The sequence below is a fragment of the Drosophila mauritiana genome, chromosome 2R, assembly GCF_004382145.1.
Source record: "Drosophila mauritiana strain mau12 chromosome 2R, ASM438214v1, whole genome shotgun sequence".
NCBI lineage: Eukaryota > Metazoa > Arthropoda > Insecta > Diptera > Drosophilidae > Drosophila > Drosophila mauritiana.
Window position 1 is genome coordinate 12,902,352 of NC_046668.1, and position 16,206 is coordinate 12,918,557.

The window sequence follows — 16,206 nt, forward strand, 5'->3', positions numbered from 1 at the left end:
TTGCAAATTGTATTTGACCCCATATAAGCTGTTTTATTTTTACATTTAAACATGTATGTTACGTATTTGCATAAGTTACGAGTCTAAACTTAATATAATTATTTCTCGTACATTTTGATCTTAGAACTTGTTTATTTCTATATAATATATTTCGTATTGAATGTATGCACAAGTTATGCAATTATATTTGTACATTAATTACGTAATATATAACATAAGTTCAAATCCAATAACCGCTACATACGTAACGCTTCATATTGGCTAGTTTTTTTTCTAGCTACTTCTTGACCAGATCGTTCAATCGATAGTTCCCAGCCCTGGTGCGGGAGCAGTGACTGCGCAAATACATCCGCTCCTATCCGATGTATCGGATGCGACATCAACAACCCCATCGGACTTGGCTGGGCAGCCAAAAATTCGAGCGTTTTGCGTTTAAAACTGAGCACGAAAAAATATTAACTAGTTGGTGTGATTAGTGACGAGTGTTTGTATTGTAGTAACTTAAACAATTTCATTCAATTAAAGGCAGCTTTTCTGCGTAGTGAGTGTGCGAGAGAAACGGGCGCTGCGCCCGATAGGGGAAAACGCGTGCGCCAGAAAGGGACCGGCATAGTTGGCTAGAAAAGAATCATTTTGTAGCTGCTTTGTTTGTGTGTTTGGCATTCACATTTCCCCCATTCAATATTTAATTTAGTGAGCCATTAACGAGGCGGAAATCGGCATTATGCAAAAGATAGTGCTCTAGTACAGATCAAAATCCGTACCATAAATAGGTAAAATACCCGCAAATAGTTACTTAAATAGGAACAAAAGTAATTTTTCTACTTCTCCGCTGTGCTGGTGTGCATTTGTGTGTGTTTGTGTGCATGTGTATGCGTGCGTGAGAAAAAAATATAACCAACTTTGCAGGTCGTTCGTATTTGTTGTTGTTACTGCTGTTACATTGTTGATTTGTTTAAAATTACTGCTGGCAAGTGAGGAAAGTCGTGAGGAAAACAAAAACAATAAATAAAACTAAGGCATAACAAACGAAAAAATCTCCGCATAGCCGCAATTCGATTACATATAAAAAAAAAACACACGCACACACTTCTAACGAAATATATACGCACATAAATACACACAGATGACGTACATACATATACAAAGGGCGCAACGTTAAAATTATACAGACACTTTTTGCCTTAAAATGGACAATTCGTTAGTGCAGCGATCAGGATTAATTTCGTGCACTATAGTATGAACCAAAAACTAGTTTTGCCATCTAATTTGGCATTTAAAATTCGGTTGGGAAGCTTGAAAGCGTTTAAAACAAGCAATATTGGTTGAACCACAACATGGATAAATCAAATAAACAAATTTCAAATTTGAAAACTAAAAGAAGTTACATTTATTTTTTTTACATATCATGTTAAATTAGTTGCATTTGTATATTGTCAAACAATTTAATGCTCTGTTTTTAATTTATATCCAAATAAACTATCACATACAACTCTATTTGATTATAAACAAAAAATAATATTAAATTATCTATTCCTCTACATTTCCAGTATGTGCGGAAGAAACTTGCTTGACATGGGTGCATGGATCAAAAGTTCGCTGTAAATAGATTAGGCAGAGCGATTAACAATGAAAACCATTACGCCGGATACGACGACGACGACGTCGTCGCAGCACCAACAACTTCTCATTCCACAAGCGGATCAGCATCACCAGCCGATGCTGCAGCAGCAATCCCTATTGGCCGCTCCACCGCCTACGATGATAATGGAGCATGTGAATCTGGTGGACGACGACGAGAAGGATCCTCTTGCGCTGGAGCAACTGGAAGTGTCACCGTCTACCAAGCACACACACAGTCTCAGGTTAGTTCTAAAACAATTTACCCGGGCGCCACGAGAATCTCTAAATTTCTATACTCATTTTATTCCAGACGCCACCTGCCACGCATTATCGTGAAACCAATACCACCTGAGAAGAAACCGATGGCGCCCAGCGAAGAGGCAGCCGTCAGTACCGCTCCTGCCCCGCCCACGCGTTTAATATGTAGCCGACGCATTCAGCAACAGCAACAGGTCAAAGCGGCAGCAGCAGCGGCGGCGGCAGCAGCGGCGGCAGCAGCAGCAGCGGCCGCAGCACAAGCCCAAGCCACCTCCAGCTATCCATCCGCCATCTCACCCGGCAGCAAGGCAGGAACCTCTCAAGCTTCGACCATGCGGGAGGTCCTGGCCTCCATACCCGGTTTTAGTGTTAAGCCCCGTCGGAGGAGCAATAAGAAGCTGACGACAGCAGCGCAGATTGAGCAAACAAAAGACGGCAAGATCGACCTGGAGACCCCCGACTCCATACTGGCCTCCACCAACCTAAGAGCGCTGTTGAACAAGCAAACGTTCTCGCTGCTGCCGCCGCTCTATCAATACAATCTCATACAACTGCTGCCCAGCGTGGATCGCGAGGCCAGCGAACTAGAGCAGCCCAGCAGCAGCGCAAGTGGAGGCAGTCCATCGGAGGCTATAAGGCTTAGTGCCTCCTGTCTAAACAACGAGTTTTTTGCCCGAGCCTGCTTGGAGTGGCGGGAACGACTAAGCGAAGGCGAGTTTACACCCGAAAACCAGCTGAAACTTAAAACGGAAGCAGAGCGCGAAAAGAACAAGTTGGATCCCTGGAAGCTGAAACACTTTGAGCCCTTTTGGGGCGAAAAGAATTCAAGGGGGAAGGATAAGGATAAGTTAGAAAGCGATTGCAAGAATCAGAAGCTTTCGGCAAGCATAAAGAGTGAGCCCAAACCACCAGCGACATCGCAACAAAAACCACTGCAACAAGCAACATGTGATAATGAGACTGAATTAAAATTTGATTTGGTAAGTTACCTAATATTCCCCATTATATATATCCCAGTTATATTATTGAATAACTTACAGAGCACAAAGTGCGAAACGACATCAGCTAAAACTACAGTAGCAGTGGCAGTAGCAGATAAATCAAGCACGTTTCCAGCCACTGTCAGCCAGAACAATGTGCTTAACGAACAGCAACGCCGCGCCCTCAAACGTCCATCGAGCAGTCCTTCGCAGCGCAAGCAGGCACCGACAACGATAGCGACCATTAATTTGGACGATGATCTCGACGAGCTGCCCAGCACATCAAAGGACAGCAAGCAGCCGAAGATGGGCGAAATTGTTCCTAATGCGTCAGGGAATGTTGTCGCAACTCCAATGGTTGATGTTGTGGATCACTCCGCAGCCGAAATGAAAATCATGGACGAGCAGCAGCTTCAGCGTCAACATCAGCCACTTATCAACAGTACCTGTGATAAAATTGAGCCATCTGAATGCAGTAAGGAGATGATCGTTGCCATGAAACAAGTGGATGCTAAGGAAGATGTGGATTCCGTTGCATCGGCGGCTACCACGCCAGCAATTGCTGCTGTTACCCCACACACACCAAAGCCGGAGGCGTTAGCAACAAATCCAGAGGTGGCCAACCAATTTGTAAGCTACTTACAAAACGTCGAACTAGCAGCTGGTAAGTAAGAGTTATCAGACCATTATTCTGAGTGAAGAATATATATAGCATTGCATTAGCTTTGTTAAGACGCATATTAATGGCATATTTAAACTGGCATTACTATTCTTTCAGAAACCAAAGCGCCTTTGGACAATTCAAACGAGGCAGATATAACGACAGGAACAAATAGCCATGATTTCGTTTTCTCAGATACTATCGATCATGGTAAGTTCGATTAGCATAATTGCCAAAATAAGTAACTAATGTTTCTTTTTTGGTTTTAAACAGCATATTTTCAAGAACATCAATCAACCATCAATCACAACTTTTTTACTTCATCTTCATCGTCCAACAGTAATCAGAGTTATTTTTAAGTATAAAAACAATATGAAATGACCCATGTTTTCTTTTGCAGCGGCGACAACTGCAGCTAATAAACTGGAAGAGCATAGTGATAAGCCGGAGGACTCACCGCTCCCCATTGCAAGCTCAATTTCTGGGTCGACGCCGGCCAGTTCGATTACATCGACTAGCTGCACATCGTCCTCATCCTCCTCTGCCTCAATGTCATCTTCATGCTCCAGTAGCAATTCCGGCTCGACGACGACCGCGCCCACAACTTCATCGTCGGCCGGAGCACCGACGGCTCCACTGACGCTTGCAGCAGCAGCTGAAACCACGTTGGCAAATGTCCAAGCCATGCTTTCAACTGTGGCCAAGTTACAGCAGCAGCAGCAGCAGGAGTTACCCGTGGAGTTGAACTCCAATGAAATGTACCAGCATGTGCAGCACGATTGGAACTTTGGTGACATTAAGTTAAGCAGTTCGCAATCGAGCGGAGATCAGCAGCGTAATCTAAGCCATGAAGCTATCGATCTGATGGATGTAGTGCAAGATGCCGACGTCATCGACGACATTATGCACAATGATGTGTGCCACGATGTGCTCGGTGACGAAGATGAGGGTGATCAAGAGGAGGACGAAGACGATGAGGTGGTAGAATGTATGACGGAAGAACAGCAGTTAATTGATGAAGACAGCGAAGCTGTTCGCGAAATAGTGGACAAACTGCAGCAGCATCAGCAGCAACAAAATCAGCAGCAGCATCATCAACAGTTGCATCTCCAGGATGTGGTCCAATTGGCTCAGCATTCGTTTATGCCGCAGGCGCATAGCGAATTTGGAAATGATGTGAGTCCAGGCAATGAAAACATTTATTCTAAAATCCAATTTTAATAAACATTTTTGTTACAATACCCATTTATAGATCGGCCAGGAAATGCTCTGTGATGCTGTGCCAATGTCTGCTGCCGAAATGGAAGTGTCCAGCACGGTGATAACCAATAGTAGCAATAGCAACGACAGCAGCAACAACCTAAGCCTATGCAGCAGCACCAACAGTCTTACCATTAATCAAATGCCGCACCAAGCATCGCAACAGCCGCAACAGAACGCTCAGTCCAATGCACAGCAGCAAAGGCAGATATTGGTGGATTCCAATGGTCAGATAATCGGCAACTTTTTGCTTCAGCAGCAACGCCAGCAGCAGCAACAGCAACTACTACAACAGTTCACGCTGCAGGCGGCGGCAGCACAGCAGCAGCAGCAACAACAGCACCAGCAACAACAGCAGCAGCAACAGCAAGCAACAAGTAGCAACTCCTTGGGCAAGACATTACCAGTAGCTCTCCGCAACGGAGCCCAGCAGTTCTTGTCTCCCAACCTGATCGCACAGCAACATCAGCAGCAGCAGCAACAACTGGAGCAACATCAACAGCAGGCTGCAGCACAACAAAAGCATCAGCAGATTCAGCAGTTTGCACTGCAGCAGGCGCAACTACACCAACGACAACTCCTCGCCCAGGCGGCCAACAATAATCTGCTACAGCAGCAGCAACAACAGCAGCAAAATGTTGCACCACCAACAACACAGGCTAAGTTCATAGCAAAGCCTCTGAACATCATCTCAATGACGCGTCCTGCCAATGTATCACCTACCACAGCAGCAACGACGGCAAATACCGCATCTATTCCGTCCGCCTACGCCAATGTTGTTGCTGTGACGGGCGCGCAACAGCAGCAATCTCCGCCAGTACCTGCCCCCCAGCAGCAGACAGTCCAACAACAACAGTTGGTAAATCACAACAGTAATATGCAGCAGTTACCCAACGTGCTGACTATGAAAACCCTGCCACCATCGGGAGTGCCAACCACCATTGCCCAGCAAAGATTGCAGCCGAAAATGCCAACGGGAAAAGGGCGCAAGGCAACCAGTAATAGGTTACCACCGGGTGCAGTTAATCTGGAGCGTAGCTATCAAATCTGCCAGGCTGTAATCCAGAATAGTCCAAACCGCGAGAATCTCAAGGCTCAGTTGCGTCCGCCTGCGGCGATTCTCAACCAGCATCAGCCGACGACAACCACTGCGCCAGCACCTATAAACCCTGTGACCTTGAATGTTTCAACGGTGGCTGCCACACCCATGTCCAACATAACGACGGCCAGTGGGAGCATGGCAGCTGCTGTCGCGGCAGCACCACCACAAAATGTATTAAAGCAAGAGGAGCTGTTGGTCAGTGGAGCAGTTGGTGCCGGAGCTCTGCCCGCTGGATTGCCGCCGAATGTCATGGGCGTCGGACGTCCGGGAGTATACAAGGTAGTGTAAGAAATTTATTTTATTGGTCATTACTTAATGTTCTGGTATTCTAGGTTATTGGACCGCGTATGAGTGGTTTCCCAAGGAAGAAATATGTCCAACGGAAGCCATCACCCACAACGCTCATCCGGCATGTGTTTAGTCCCGGACCTGGAGGAGCTACAGCCACCGCTCAGCAATTGCAGATGCTACAGCAGCATCATCAGTCGACGACATCGCCAGTGCCTGTACAAAATCCTCAGCAGCCTGCACCGGAGCAGTTGATACACCAGAATGGCAATGGACAATATGTTCTCGTTCATCGGGCCAATGTGGGTGCAGCTGACAATCAAGCGCCTAGAGCCTCCAGTGCCCCGCCAATGCATCAAAACCAGGTGAGTTAAAATGCCGAGTTTCAACTAATTGTTACATGCTAATATTTTTATCATTTAGTTTGTTACTGTTCAGAATCCGCTGCACAGCATAAACGGTATTCCTATGGGTGGACGCGGGCGTCCAGCATCGGTGGACACAACGGCTGGCAGCGGCAACGTTATAGCACCACAGATTTCCGCCACAGATGCGTTGCATCATCATCACCACGAAATGCAGCAGCAGCAGCAACATCAGCAGCCGCAGCCGCTGGGCAATGTAGGCGCAGCCGCGAATATTGTGCGGCGCAATATCGCTGCAGGTAAATTGGTGTATTATTAGTGGTTAGCGAGGTACGTCTTTCAAATCACCACCCACAAATTCATCATTGGTCATGTTACCATAATTGGCACGCAGTCATTAGTTTGTTGCTTAGATTTGTTAGATTAACCTACGTGATCGCATTTCTTTTATACTTTTTACATTTTACATTATCTAGCCTAGCTGCATGAAATTTTAATTTAAAGGGATGTCAATGTCCCTAAATGAAATAGAAAGAACCGATATTACTTCAGTTTTTACCATTTTCGAATTTATACTGTACATATATGATTTGTATTTGATTTTCGTTTTAAATTTCGTGTTCTAAAATGCAAAATTAAAATTGTTTGTACACTTTGAAAAAAGTAATAACCCACAAAAAGTTGGGTTACAAATTGTATAGTAGACACGGCTACTGCTAAACACCTTGTTAATAAATACGTTTATATTTAATAGATTAGTTAATTTATTTGTAAGTATTTAACCAAAGAGTCGCTGTTTCATGCCGTATACTTAATATTAATAAATGAATTTACTTTCCGTCTAGGACCCAACATCGCGTACATTGACGGCAGCAATACCAACTCATCGACCGTCGCGCTTATGGAAGCTGGCAACAACTACATAGTGACGACCAACGCATCACCAACTGCAGCACCTTCGCCGATCAACCAGCAGCCACAATCGCAGCCAACTGCGACTCAGCATCAGCATCCATTGCTGCAATTGCATCAAAGCGGGGAGAACACTCCGCCGGGCAATGAGGCTACGGCCACGGCGAACAACTGCGCCTGCTCACTCAATGCGATGGTGATCTGCCAGCAGTGCGGAGCCTTCTGCCACGACGACTGCATCGGTGCGGCCAAGCTGTGTGTCGCCTGTGTGATTAGATGAGGTGGATAACGTATTGTAGTTATTTAGAGACCCGTACTTTTAGTCGTTCCCAGTAGAGAGGTACCAACCAAATGTTTGAATTGTGAACTATAGCAATCAAAGAGAAATAGCAAAAACCAAGTGTACAACAAACAAATTAGAACAACGGACGTGCAGAGGCTTACGCACAGACACAGCAATGGCAACAATACATAAATGTAATTAAAATTCATTTGCAATTCATGTAAACTAAGAACACTGGCAATTCGTAACACTTTTTGTATAAAGATAGGATCGAGGGGTTAAGCCTAAAATGCAAGCTAGTGTTGTCTATTTTGTGCTTGTTGCATATCCCTTAAGATACTCGTTATTTTTTGTGATTGTTTAAGGATATCACAAGCACGTAAAAAATAATAGAACTTGATATGGATATCATTTAAAATACAGCAAAGCAAGTATGATCGAAGAAAAGGCATAGGCATAAACAATGGAAAACTAAAGAATTAATTCTAATGTAAATATTTATGTTTTAAATGTAATTTATATAAAACATTATGAAGTACGTGCGAGGTTAGGTTAGCATATGGACTCACTCACGTCGGATGACTATATTTTTATAATTTAATCGCTGTATATGCGTGATTTGATTGGTTCGTTTTTGATTACGCGAACATGATCAATACTTATTATTTGTTAAGCATACTTAAGTTTACAGTGTAATTTATGAAATATTCATAATGTATTTGGAGAACGCTTTGGCCCAGCGCTTAGGCTATAATTTGTAATACTTTAAGTTTAGTATTATCCACCCAAACGATCTAAGACTCTTCATGCCCACATTTCTTTAGCAAGTAGCGTATAAATGTAACTGTAATACACGTAATTGATTTCTAAACGAGACCCTATATGTTAAGCTAATAACTGTTGATAAATACAAAAATACAATGAAAATTATAAATGAGATACACCATAAACGGAAAACCAAACACATTATGAGAAAACTACACAAATTATTGCCAGTAAATCAACAGCAACATCAGCAAGAAGCAATGGCGATCTAAACTAAATTCAAAAACAAAACTTAAACGAAGAACATTTTGCTCCTAAATGCACTCACCGCAAAATTAACCAATACATAAACATTATTACAAATAAATTTGAAAATAAGAAAGTAATACGATGAAGTGAAACCGGACTTACGATATTTGGTATTCAGTGGAATTCATTTTTAAAGGCCTTTGTTTCGAATTTTTTCAATATTTTATTTGGGAGAAGAAGTACAATTTTTGTTCAAATGGTGTTTTACTCTACTTTAGGGGTCTACAAAGTATTCAGTCCGTTTCTAAATGTTAGAAATCCTCAGTTAATTTTGCCCTAGGCATGAATGTCCTTGTAGTGCTTCTCATCGTCGTCCTTATCCAGTTTGATGGAGTATTTGCCGATCAGAGAGCCCTCCACGTCGGCGGTGCCTTCGGGATTGAACCGTGGACCATCGCCGATATCCTCCATCTCGTCCTTGATCACCCTGTAGCCATCCTTATCGGCGACGTACTCAACACGGCGCTTCACGAAACCATCAAAGTAGCTGTAGGAACCACGAACAGTGCCTCCGTCGCGCTCCTCGGTACGGGTGATTTGTCCATCGTTAATCTTATCATCCACTTTCGAATTGAACGAGTACTGGGCGTTCTCGTTCTGATACTTCTCGTACTCCTCCCTCTCTTGCCTTTCGGCATCGGACTCCTCGCGCTGAAAAAAAAACAAATACATTTAGAAACTCGCTTTCAAGTGTCTATAGATTGTATCTTTAAGAATAATATCTCTTGGTCAAGCTTACAAAACACGCCCCCTTTTTGCTAAATTTTTTCATGTATATTTTAATAACAAATTGTACCAGTTTCCAATTTTAAGATCTTCATTCTGAGGTTCGGTTAAGTAGACAGCGGGATTCCCCATTTCCTGCCTACAATATCTTCAATGACCTATTGAACTAACAAGTTTTATTTAAAGCAAGTCACACAGAATGTGATTTTACTTTTTTAAAAATAGTTTTTCTTGACTTCCGGAGCCTCGTATAAACGTAGTTTGTGTCTGGATGATTCAACCATCGTTCAAGTTGAAGAAGAAGAAATGACAAATTCATTACGACGTTTTGACACATTTCCCCTTTTTTTATCCAAGTGCATGAACGGAAATAGTAATTGAAATGTGTCGATGTAGTTAAGACAGAGATTCGAGACCTACGGTTGTCCTATGCGCTATAACATTATGGCATCTATAAAAATTTTAAAGATTTTTGTTTAGCTTTTTTCTAGTGAGGAAAAGAGTGAAAAGAGTTCCAGAGATTTGGAAAAATTTGTAAAAATACTTCGTATTGTAGAGATGTTTAACTGAATGTTTGAGATGATCGAGTTTTCGAAACATTTACCATATAAGAATACTTCAAATTGCAGACACGTTTAACTGAATATATTTCTGAGGTAGCGTCTTCAGATATCGCGTATTTCCATCCTGTTCGTATGTAAATTCAAAGTCAAATTGATAAGTGCTTTGCTGTTGTTTTTGTCCGTGTTTTTTTCTCTCCTTTGTTTTTAGTACCTCTCGTCAAGGCAAGTTGGGGAGGTAAAACATATATAAAAATAAAGTGAAAAATGAAAAATACAAAGGCAAATAAGCAGAAAACTCGTTCGACTCGAAACCGCCGATCGGGGCATATAAAGCCCGTTGAACGCCAGTCGATGTTAACTATAGTAACGTAGCGGACGTTCAACTATCATCATGGGTAGGTTTCACATACAAATCGCTATAAATATTCACACGAAATGCGGAACCACTAAGAATTCGCCTATAAATTTATATAATTTTAGTTAAGCTCGGCTTTCTTTCACTGTTAATTGCTGCCTGTGTGGTTGCTGCCTTTGCTGCGGGTGGTAAGTGTTGGCTTTCTCAGCTTTCGCGCAGCTTTCTCATGGGAATAACCCCTCGTTTTTCCACCAGATTGTCCTTCGTCCAGCAAGGTTCAGAACTGTACCCCAAAATGCCTGCATGACAGCGAGTGCAGCGCCATCGGCGGAAAATGCTGTCCGAATTTGTGCAACGGTCGCAGCTGTGCTCAACCGAATGTCCTGGGAAATTCCGGAGCTGATAAATCGCCCTTCGGCAGCAAGAACTGTAAGTTTTCTATATACCATCTATATAGCATACAATCTACATAACTATCTGACTATATATGATACTATATACTATCTATATACTATAACAAGTATTATCGAATGGGGGCAAGTTGTTAAAAGTGGCTTTTTGACCTTTGTAGACCGGTACTTATAGATTTTACTTTTTCGTTGACTTTAAAATCATCTTTGTGGAAAGCAATAATAATAAATTTAATTTTTTTCGATAATAATATAATTAATTATTTCCTGGTAGGACCTTATTGAATTTAATTGAATCTTGATCTCCCTGAAATTATTTCTGGATTTTTCGTCTTAACCTTCTCTTTAAACAGATTGTATTACTATCCAAATTTAAATAAAAAAAATTAATATTTTGTGTGCTTAATTTTCTAGCTGGAGCTACTGGCAGCTATTGCGGCAATGTCAAGTGCGGCAGCTTTGAGAAATGCGAAATGGATCGCAGCACCAAGCGACCCAAGTGCGTGAGATCGTGAAAATCAGGCAGCGAAATCAACGGAAACGGCAGCAATATCACGTTATAAACTCATTACTTTGTCACTAAATGCATACTCGTTAGCCCGTAAACTTTCAACAGAGTTCTTCATATTTCTTTTATAATTTTTAAATATTTTTAAATATTTTTTTTTAAAACACTCACGGGAGGAGCTGCCATGCAGAGGGCGACCAGCAGGCTGGCGATCAACACGAATTTGAACATATTTTCTGGGGTGTTTCCACTTTCTGTGCACTGGGTATAGGATAGATGTATTTCGCTGCAAGCGACTTTGGACTGTGGATCGTTGAGCGGCTTGTGGCCGGGCTTTTATATCGCACTTGAGAGCTGGCCAAAAAGCGGCGGCGTCGGCAGCGACGTCGCTTCGCTTTTTTAGACATCTTTTCAGCTTTTCAGCTTTTTTTTATATTTTTTTTTTTATTTTTCTCCCCACCCGAGACGTTTGTGTTTACATTTTTGACAAGTCAAAGATCTGCCATGTGCTGTTGTTGTTTCAGTGTTGTTGGGGGAAACACTCAGCATCCACACCAAAAAATAAAAAAACTTCAAATGTAATTTTGCAATCTGGTCGTTGGGGTAGATGCAATTTGTTGACTTTCGTGTAGATCGTGAAGAAGATCGAACTGGAATCCGCTGTATACGCTGCATTGCGTAAGTGGCCCCATCTCCGTGTGGCTTCAAGGTCAGTTGGCCAACCAGTTTCCAAGAGCTGCTCCAAAAAGGTGCACTTACCTCACCCATTCTGCGGCTTCTTCTCCTGCAAATGCTCCGTTTCCACAGGTTTTATGGTCAACTTATGTAATTTATGTATGCGGCGAAGTTGTTTTTTTTTTTTTTGTGCAAATTGAAAGCACATTTCGATTCGTGTATTCGAGGAAGTAAGTGGAGCATTACGTTGTGTTTGGGGCACCCTTTTCGGGTTTTGGATCAGCGGCGCCATAACCACTCCGACAACAGCTGGAGGATTCGGGTTTGGAATGCAATTTGGGCTCACCCACCTCGGAATCTACAGTGGAAAAATTGGGCAAGCTTTGTGGCTGATTTAGATACGGCCTAATTGAATTACCATTTATTGGTTTTTGGGTCCGAAAAAATTAGGTGGAGCCACTTGTCCGTGGGGCAAGTTTGCTCTTGAGAAACGTGGAAGTGTGTAAACTCAAAAATAAATGGGCTAATAAATGTGGGAAGCAGGTGGTTGGTTTGTAGCTTCGAATTAATAATCGTAATTATGGTATGCGTTTCTTGAGCTTCCTCGTCTTAAATGGTAGCCATTGTTTTGACCACAAACTACTGACATTGTTTTTGATTGTCATTTGAAAAATTTGCGTACTTTGCCTTGTAGTTCCTTAATTATAATTTAAGCCGCTCATTAGGCCATATTGTATATGTTTCGAACTTGGAAACTTAAACATTTTTTCATAACTCTCCAGCTATTAAATTTAAGCACTCTTTAGTGCAAGCTACAGTTGCATTTGATGGCAAATTAAACATTCACCTCAGGGTTAATGCACTCAGTTAGCTCGATAGCAGACATTCAGAAAAGTGAATTCCTCAGGTTCTTAAGAATTTCCTCACGTAATAGAAACCTTCGCGTTCTGAAGCCCCATTTGTGGGCAGGTCCAAAATTTTCCTTGCGTGGCCCACGGTGCGAATGCTTCATTTGCTATATTTCCGTTCGTTCCACTTTCGATTCGCCTTCCCCCAACCACCTTTCACCATTGGTCTTTCTATGAATCGCAGATGTAATAACAGTTTAGTTAACCACCTTCTTTTTTTTACTATTTTACTTTTATTGTTACTGCACGAATTTTGAATTCAATGATATCGGGATGGTGGACGAGTTTTCGGAGCGGTTTTTTGGCCTGCAGTTGGAATCAATGTGAAAAGCTCAAGGTGAGAGACCGCTCCACAAGTCATCAGGTTGTCTTACCGATAAATGTGTAATTACACATTGTCGGCTTAATGATGTCCCATGTGGGAAAGAGAGGGGTATTTGGGTGGTGGAAAGAGCAAGAGGTATAAGTGCCGCCGAAAGCGACAGCGAGTGTGGTGGTCCGGAAGGAAAGGAAACCACTTCAAACATTGGCCATATTTATGGCTCTATTTTGACTTTGCCTTCGCAAATTAGCACGCTATCACCACCTCCTCTTGTGCCTCTTTCTCCGACCCCCTTCCGCTCCCCAAAAGCCCCCAAGGTGCGTGTGGGGGGAAGGGCGAAGGAGAGAGGGCGGGGCAGTCTCTTGGGCGTTACATTGACAAATTGTTTTGGCGCTCTCTTTTATCGCCGCTTTTATGCAAATTTACTCATTTTATACATACATTTTATACACACACATCTTCTTTTTTTTCTTTGACTTTGTGGGTCTTCAGCGTCTCGGTCTCGGATTTAGCTCAGGGCTGTGGCAATTTGACATTTTCAATCAAAATTTGTTAATTATTTATTTGTGATTATGGCCGAGCCATACAAATGATGTCTTTCGGTGCGATTTCAGTTTCTTTACGCTTTTGTGGGCGATTCAATGACCTTTTGATTTACATTTTTTTTGGTCGCTCCTATGGATTCATACGAATAATCGAAATTATGTTAATGATTTGAATAATTGGTCTGATATCCATCAACTTGTTATATTGCGATTAAGTGGCTTGTGTGGGAAATTAAGCTAAGTGGGTTGGTTTTCCTTTCATTAGGCAAATGTGGGTTAGAGTTTGTTAATTGGAAAATATATTAGTATTTTTTTTTACTATTTTATTATATTGTTTTAGGCATTTGAATTGCTGGCGAACTGAGCAAAAGTACGTTTCATCTTCTACACTTATCAATTCGAATCTTCTCTCAGCGAAGAGTCTTAAAATAAAACCACTTTTGGAATTAATTCACTTTTTATGGGTCACTTTTGGCGGTTGGAGACAGTAAACCAGGCTTATAAAACTCACCGTTCATTATGCGATTGCTCTAAACACGCTTCTGGAACTTGCCGGTATCATCAATGAATCACTGGCCTGCATATCTAAAATAAATCCGATTTATAAGCAATCGCATAAATTTTCAACGCGATGTTGTCACTTTAACAGCTGTCCACTAACACAAAAACCCAGACACTTGGCAACAGACAAAACACACCCACACATACACACACGCACACACACACACACGTCTCAAGGACACTGTGGCAAAAGTTACCAACTTATGGATACAAAATATGCATGTACACCCGAAGAAATGGATTTTGAATTATTAAAGTGGTATTAAGTTATAAGTTAAGCTATGTTCATTGAATTTATTTTTAAAATTTTAGCTATTTAAAATTAGCTATTTTTTAATGTTTTCAAAAGATAATTAATTAACTTGTTATATTTTAGTTTTTGATTTATTTGTTCTGAAACGTTACATAATTACTTTGTTATCATAAAGAAAATTTAAATGCTTTGCATACTAAGTACTTTATTTTATAGTTGTCTTGTTGTTTAACTCATTCTTATAAGAGGGTTTTAAGAGGGCTTACTGAGTGCTACTAAAAGTCAAACTTATAGTATGTTTCTCGAAGTGTAGGCATACACGGACATATCTATACACTGTCTGTATGTATGTTTATATATTTGACAGCTGACATTTAGAAGAGGAGTACGAACTGAAGACTTGAGGCCTCGTGCGTGCGAAAAAGGAATGCAATAAAACCGAATGTGCGATACAGAAACGTCCAGAAACAACAAAAACAACGGGGGACATTATGCACAGACACACACATTTGCATGCCAAATAGTTGATAAAGGGGGAAACTTTGGGGTTAGGGTATAAAATTGGATGCCTTACCATATGTAAATTGAGTGGCAAATATTATAGGGCCCAAAAACACCTCTCAAGCCAACAAATTTTTGCTTACCGAACTTTGAAGTCGTCAAATTTTTGTTTTTAACAAAAATATTTACAAATATTTTCGATTCTTCGAACCTTACTGCTATTTATAAATCGCGGTTGTGCCGTTTCAATGGAATCGAATATTACTTATAATGCCAGACAGCTATTCCTCGGAACAAACTGAAGTATCTGCCACTTTCGGCGGCGATTCACGTGGCAGCTTTAAGCCTTCGTGCATCTGGTCCTTAATATTTCATGGTCTTGCAACGCGGCTTTGCCCCATGTTAATTGCATTATTCAGCGCAGTCCGTGTTGTCGCTGCCCTTTACGGGCCTGGTTGAAATTTTTTACTTGACCTACCTCAAGGCTTACGCAGCAGCACTTAGCCCGGTCGCTTGCCAACAGGGCGTATGAAGAGGAGTGGGGGGGACTGAAACTAAAACTAAAGCTTATTCGAAAGCTGGCTGATAAGCTCTGTAATGGCGCCATATGCACCATGCCGGCAGCTAAAAACCGCCAGCAGCAACAACAATAAAATAAACCGAAAAACCGCGTGAAAAACGGGGAAAATGCAGGGGGGAAGCAGAGGGAAAACCAAGTAAAATAGCGAAAAAGGGGACAACGAGAGACAGACTCACTAAGTGAGAGAGAGCCAAGTTATCAAAAGTAATTATCAAACAAAAGACAGCAACAATGCCAGCAAGCGGCTTATGAAGGAGTCCTGCGGGGGCTAAAAGGAGCAGGGGGCGGGGAGTGCGAGTCCTGGCAACATGAGTAAGTCAGCGTTAATTAAGTCAGGACACAATACAAATGGCCAGCGCATCTAAATGTGCATTGCATTCCAGCGAATTTGCATTTGCCTGCCGAAGAAAAGGGTTATTTTTTGTTTTTTTTGATTTTCAAAGGGGGTTGATTTAGTAGAGAGGGGAAAAGATCTCGAAAATTTGTGTGCTAG

General features: G+C 41.9%; 3 protein-coding genes across 7 annotated transcripts; 2 read left to right on the plus strand and 1 right to left on the minus strand.

Moving 5' to 3' along the window:
* The first annotated feature begins 351 nt into the window (after positions 1-351).
* On the plus strand, positions 352-8,888 carry LOC117135507 (polycomb protein Asx). Of its 5 annotated transcripts, none has more exons than XM_033295742.1 (11): positions 352-773; positions 1,551-1,865; positions 1,934-2,861; positions 2,922-3,525; positions 3,640-3,732; positions 3,796-3,861; positions 3,923-4,698; positions 4,775-6,163; positions 6,217-6,537; positions 6,596-6,867; positions 7,383-7,470. In XM_033295742.1, the coding sequence occupies exons 2-10, from the start codon at positions 1,630-1,632 to the stop codon at positions 6,854-6,856; spliced, it is 4,674 nt and encodes a 1,557-aa protein (XP_033151633.1). In that variant the 5' UTR covers positions 352-773; positions 1,551-1,629; the 3' UTR covers positions 6,857-6,867; positions 7,383-7,470. The 5 variants fall into 5 exon arrangements, with proteins under 5 accessions (XP_033151633.1, XP_033151634.1, XP_033151630.1 ...); XM_033295739.1 differs by having other exon boundaries at positions 353-773; positions 6,596-6,836; positions 7,383-8,888; XM_033295740.1 differs by having other exon boundaries at positions 353-484; positions 6,596-6,836; positions 7,383-8,888.
* Positions 8,889-8,949: 61 nt separating this feature from the next.
* LOC117135508 lies at positions 8,950-11,686 on the minus strand. Its single transcript, XM_033295744.1, has 2 exons — positions 11,540-11,686; positions 8,950-9,457 (listed from the first exon to the last, which is right to left on the minus strand). Exons 1-2 carry the CDS (start codon positions 11,597-11,599, stop codon positions 9,083-9,085), a joined length of 435 nt encoding a protein of 144 aa, XP_033151635.1. The 5' UTR covers positions 11,600-11,686; the 3' UTR covers positions 8,950-9,082.
* LOC117135509 lies at positions 10,392-11,466 on the plus strand. The gene is made up of 4 exons (XM_033295745.1): positions 10,392-10,490; positions 10,576-10,638; positions 10,706-10,879; positions 11,275-11,466. Exons 1-4 carry the CDS (start codon positions 10,487-10,489, stop codon positions 11,373-11,375), a joined length of 342 nt encoding a protein of 113 aa, XP_033151636.1. The 5' UTR covers positions 10,392-10,486; the 3' UTR covers positions 11,376-11,466.
* Positions 11,687-16,206: the final 4,520 nt, after the last annotated feature.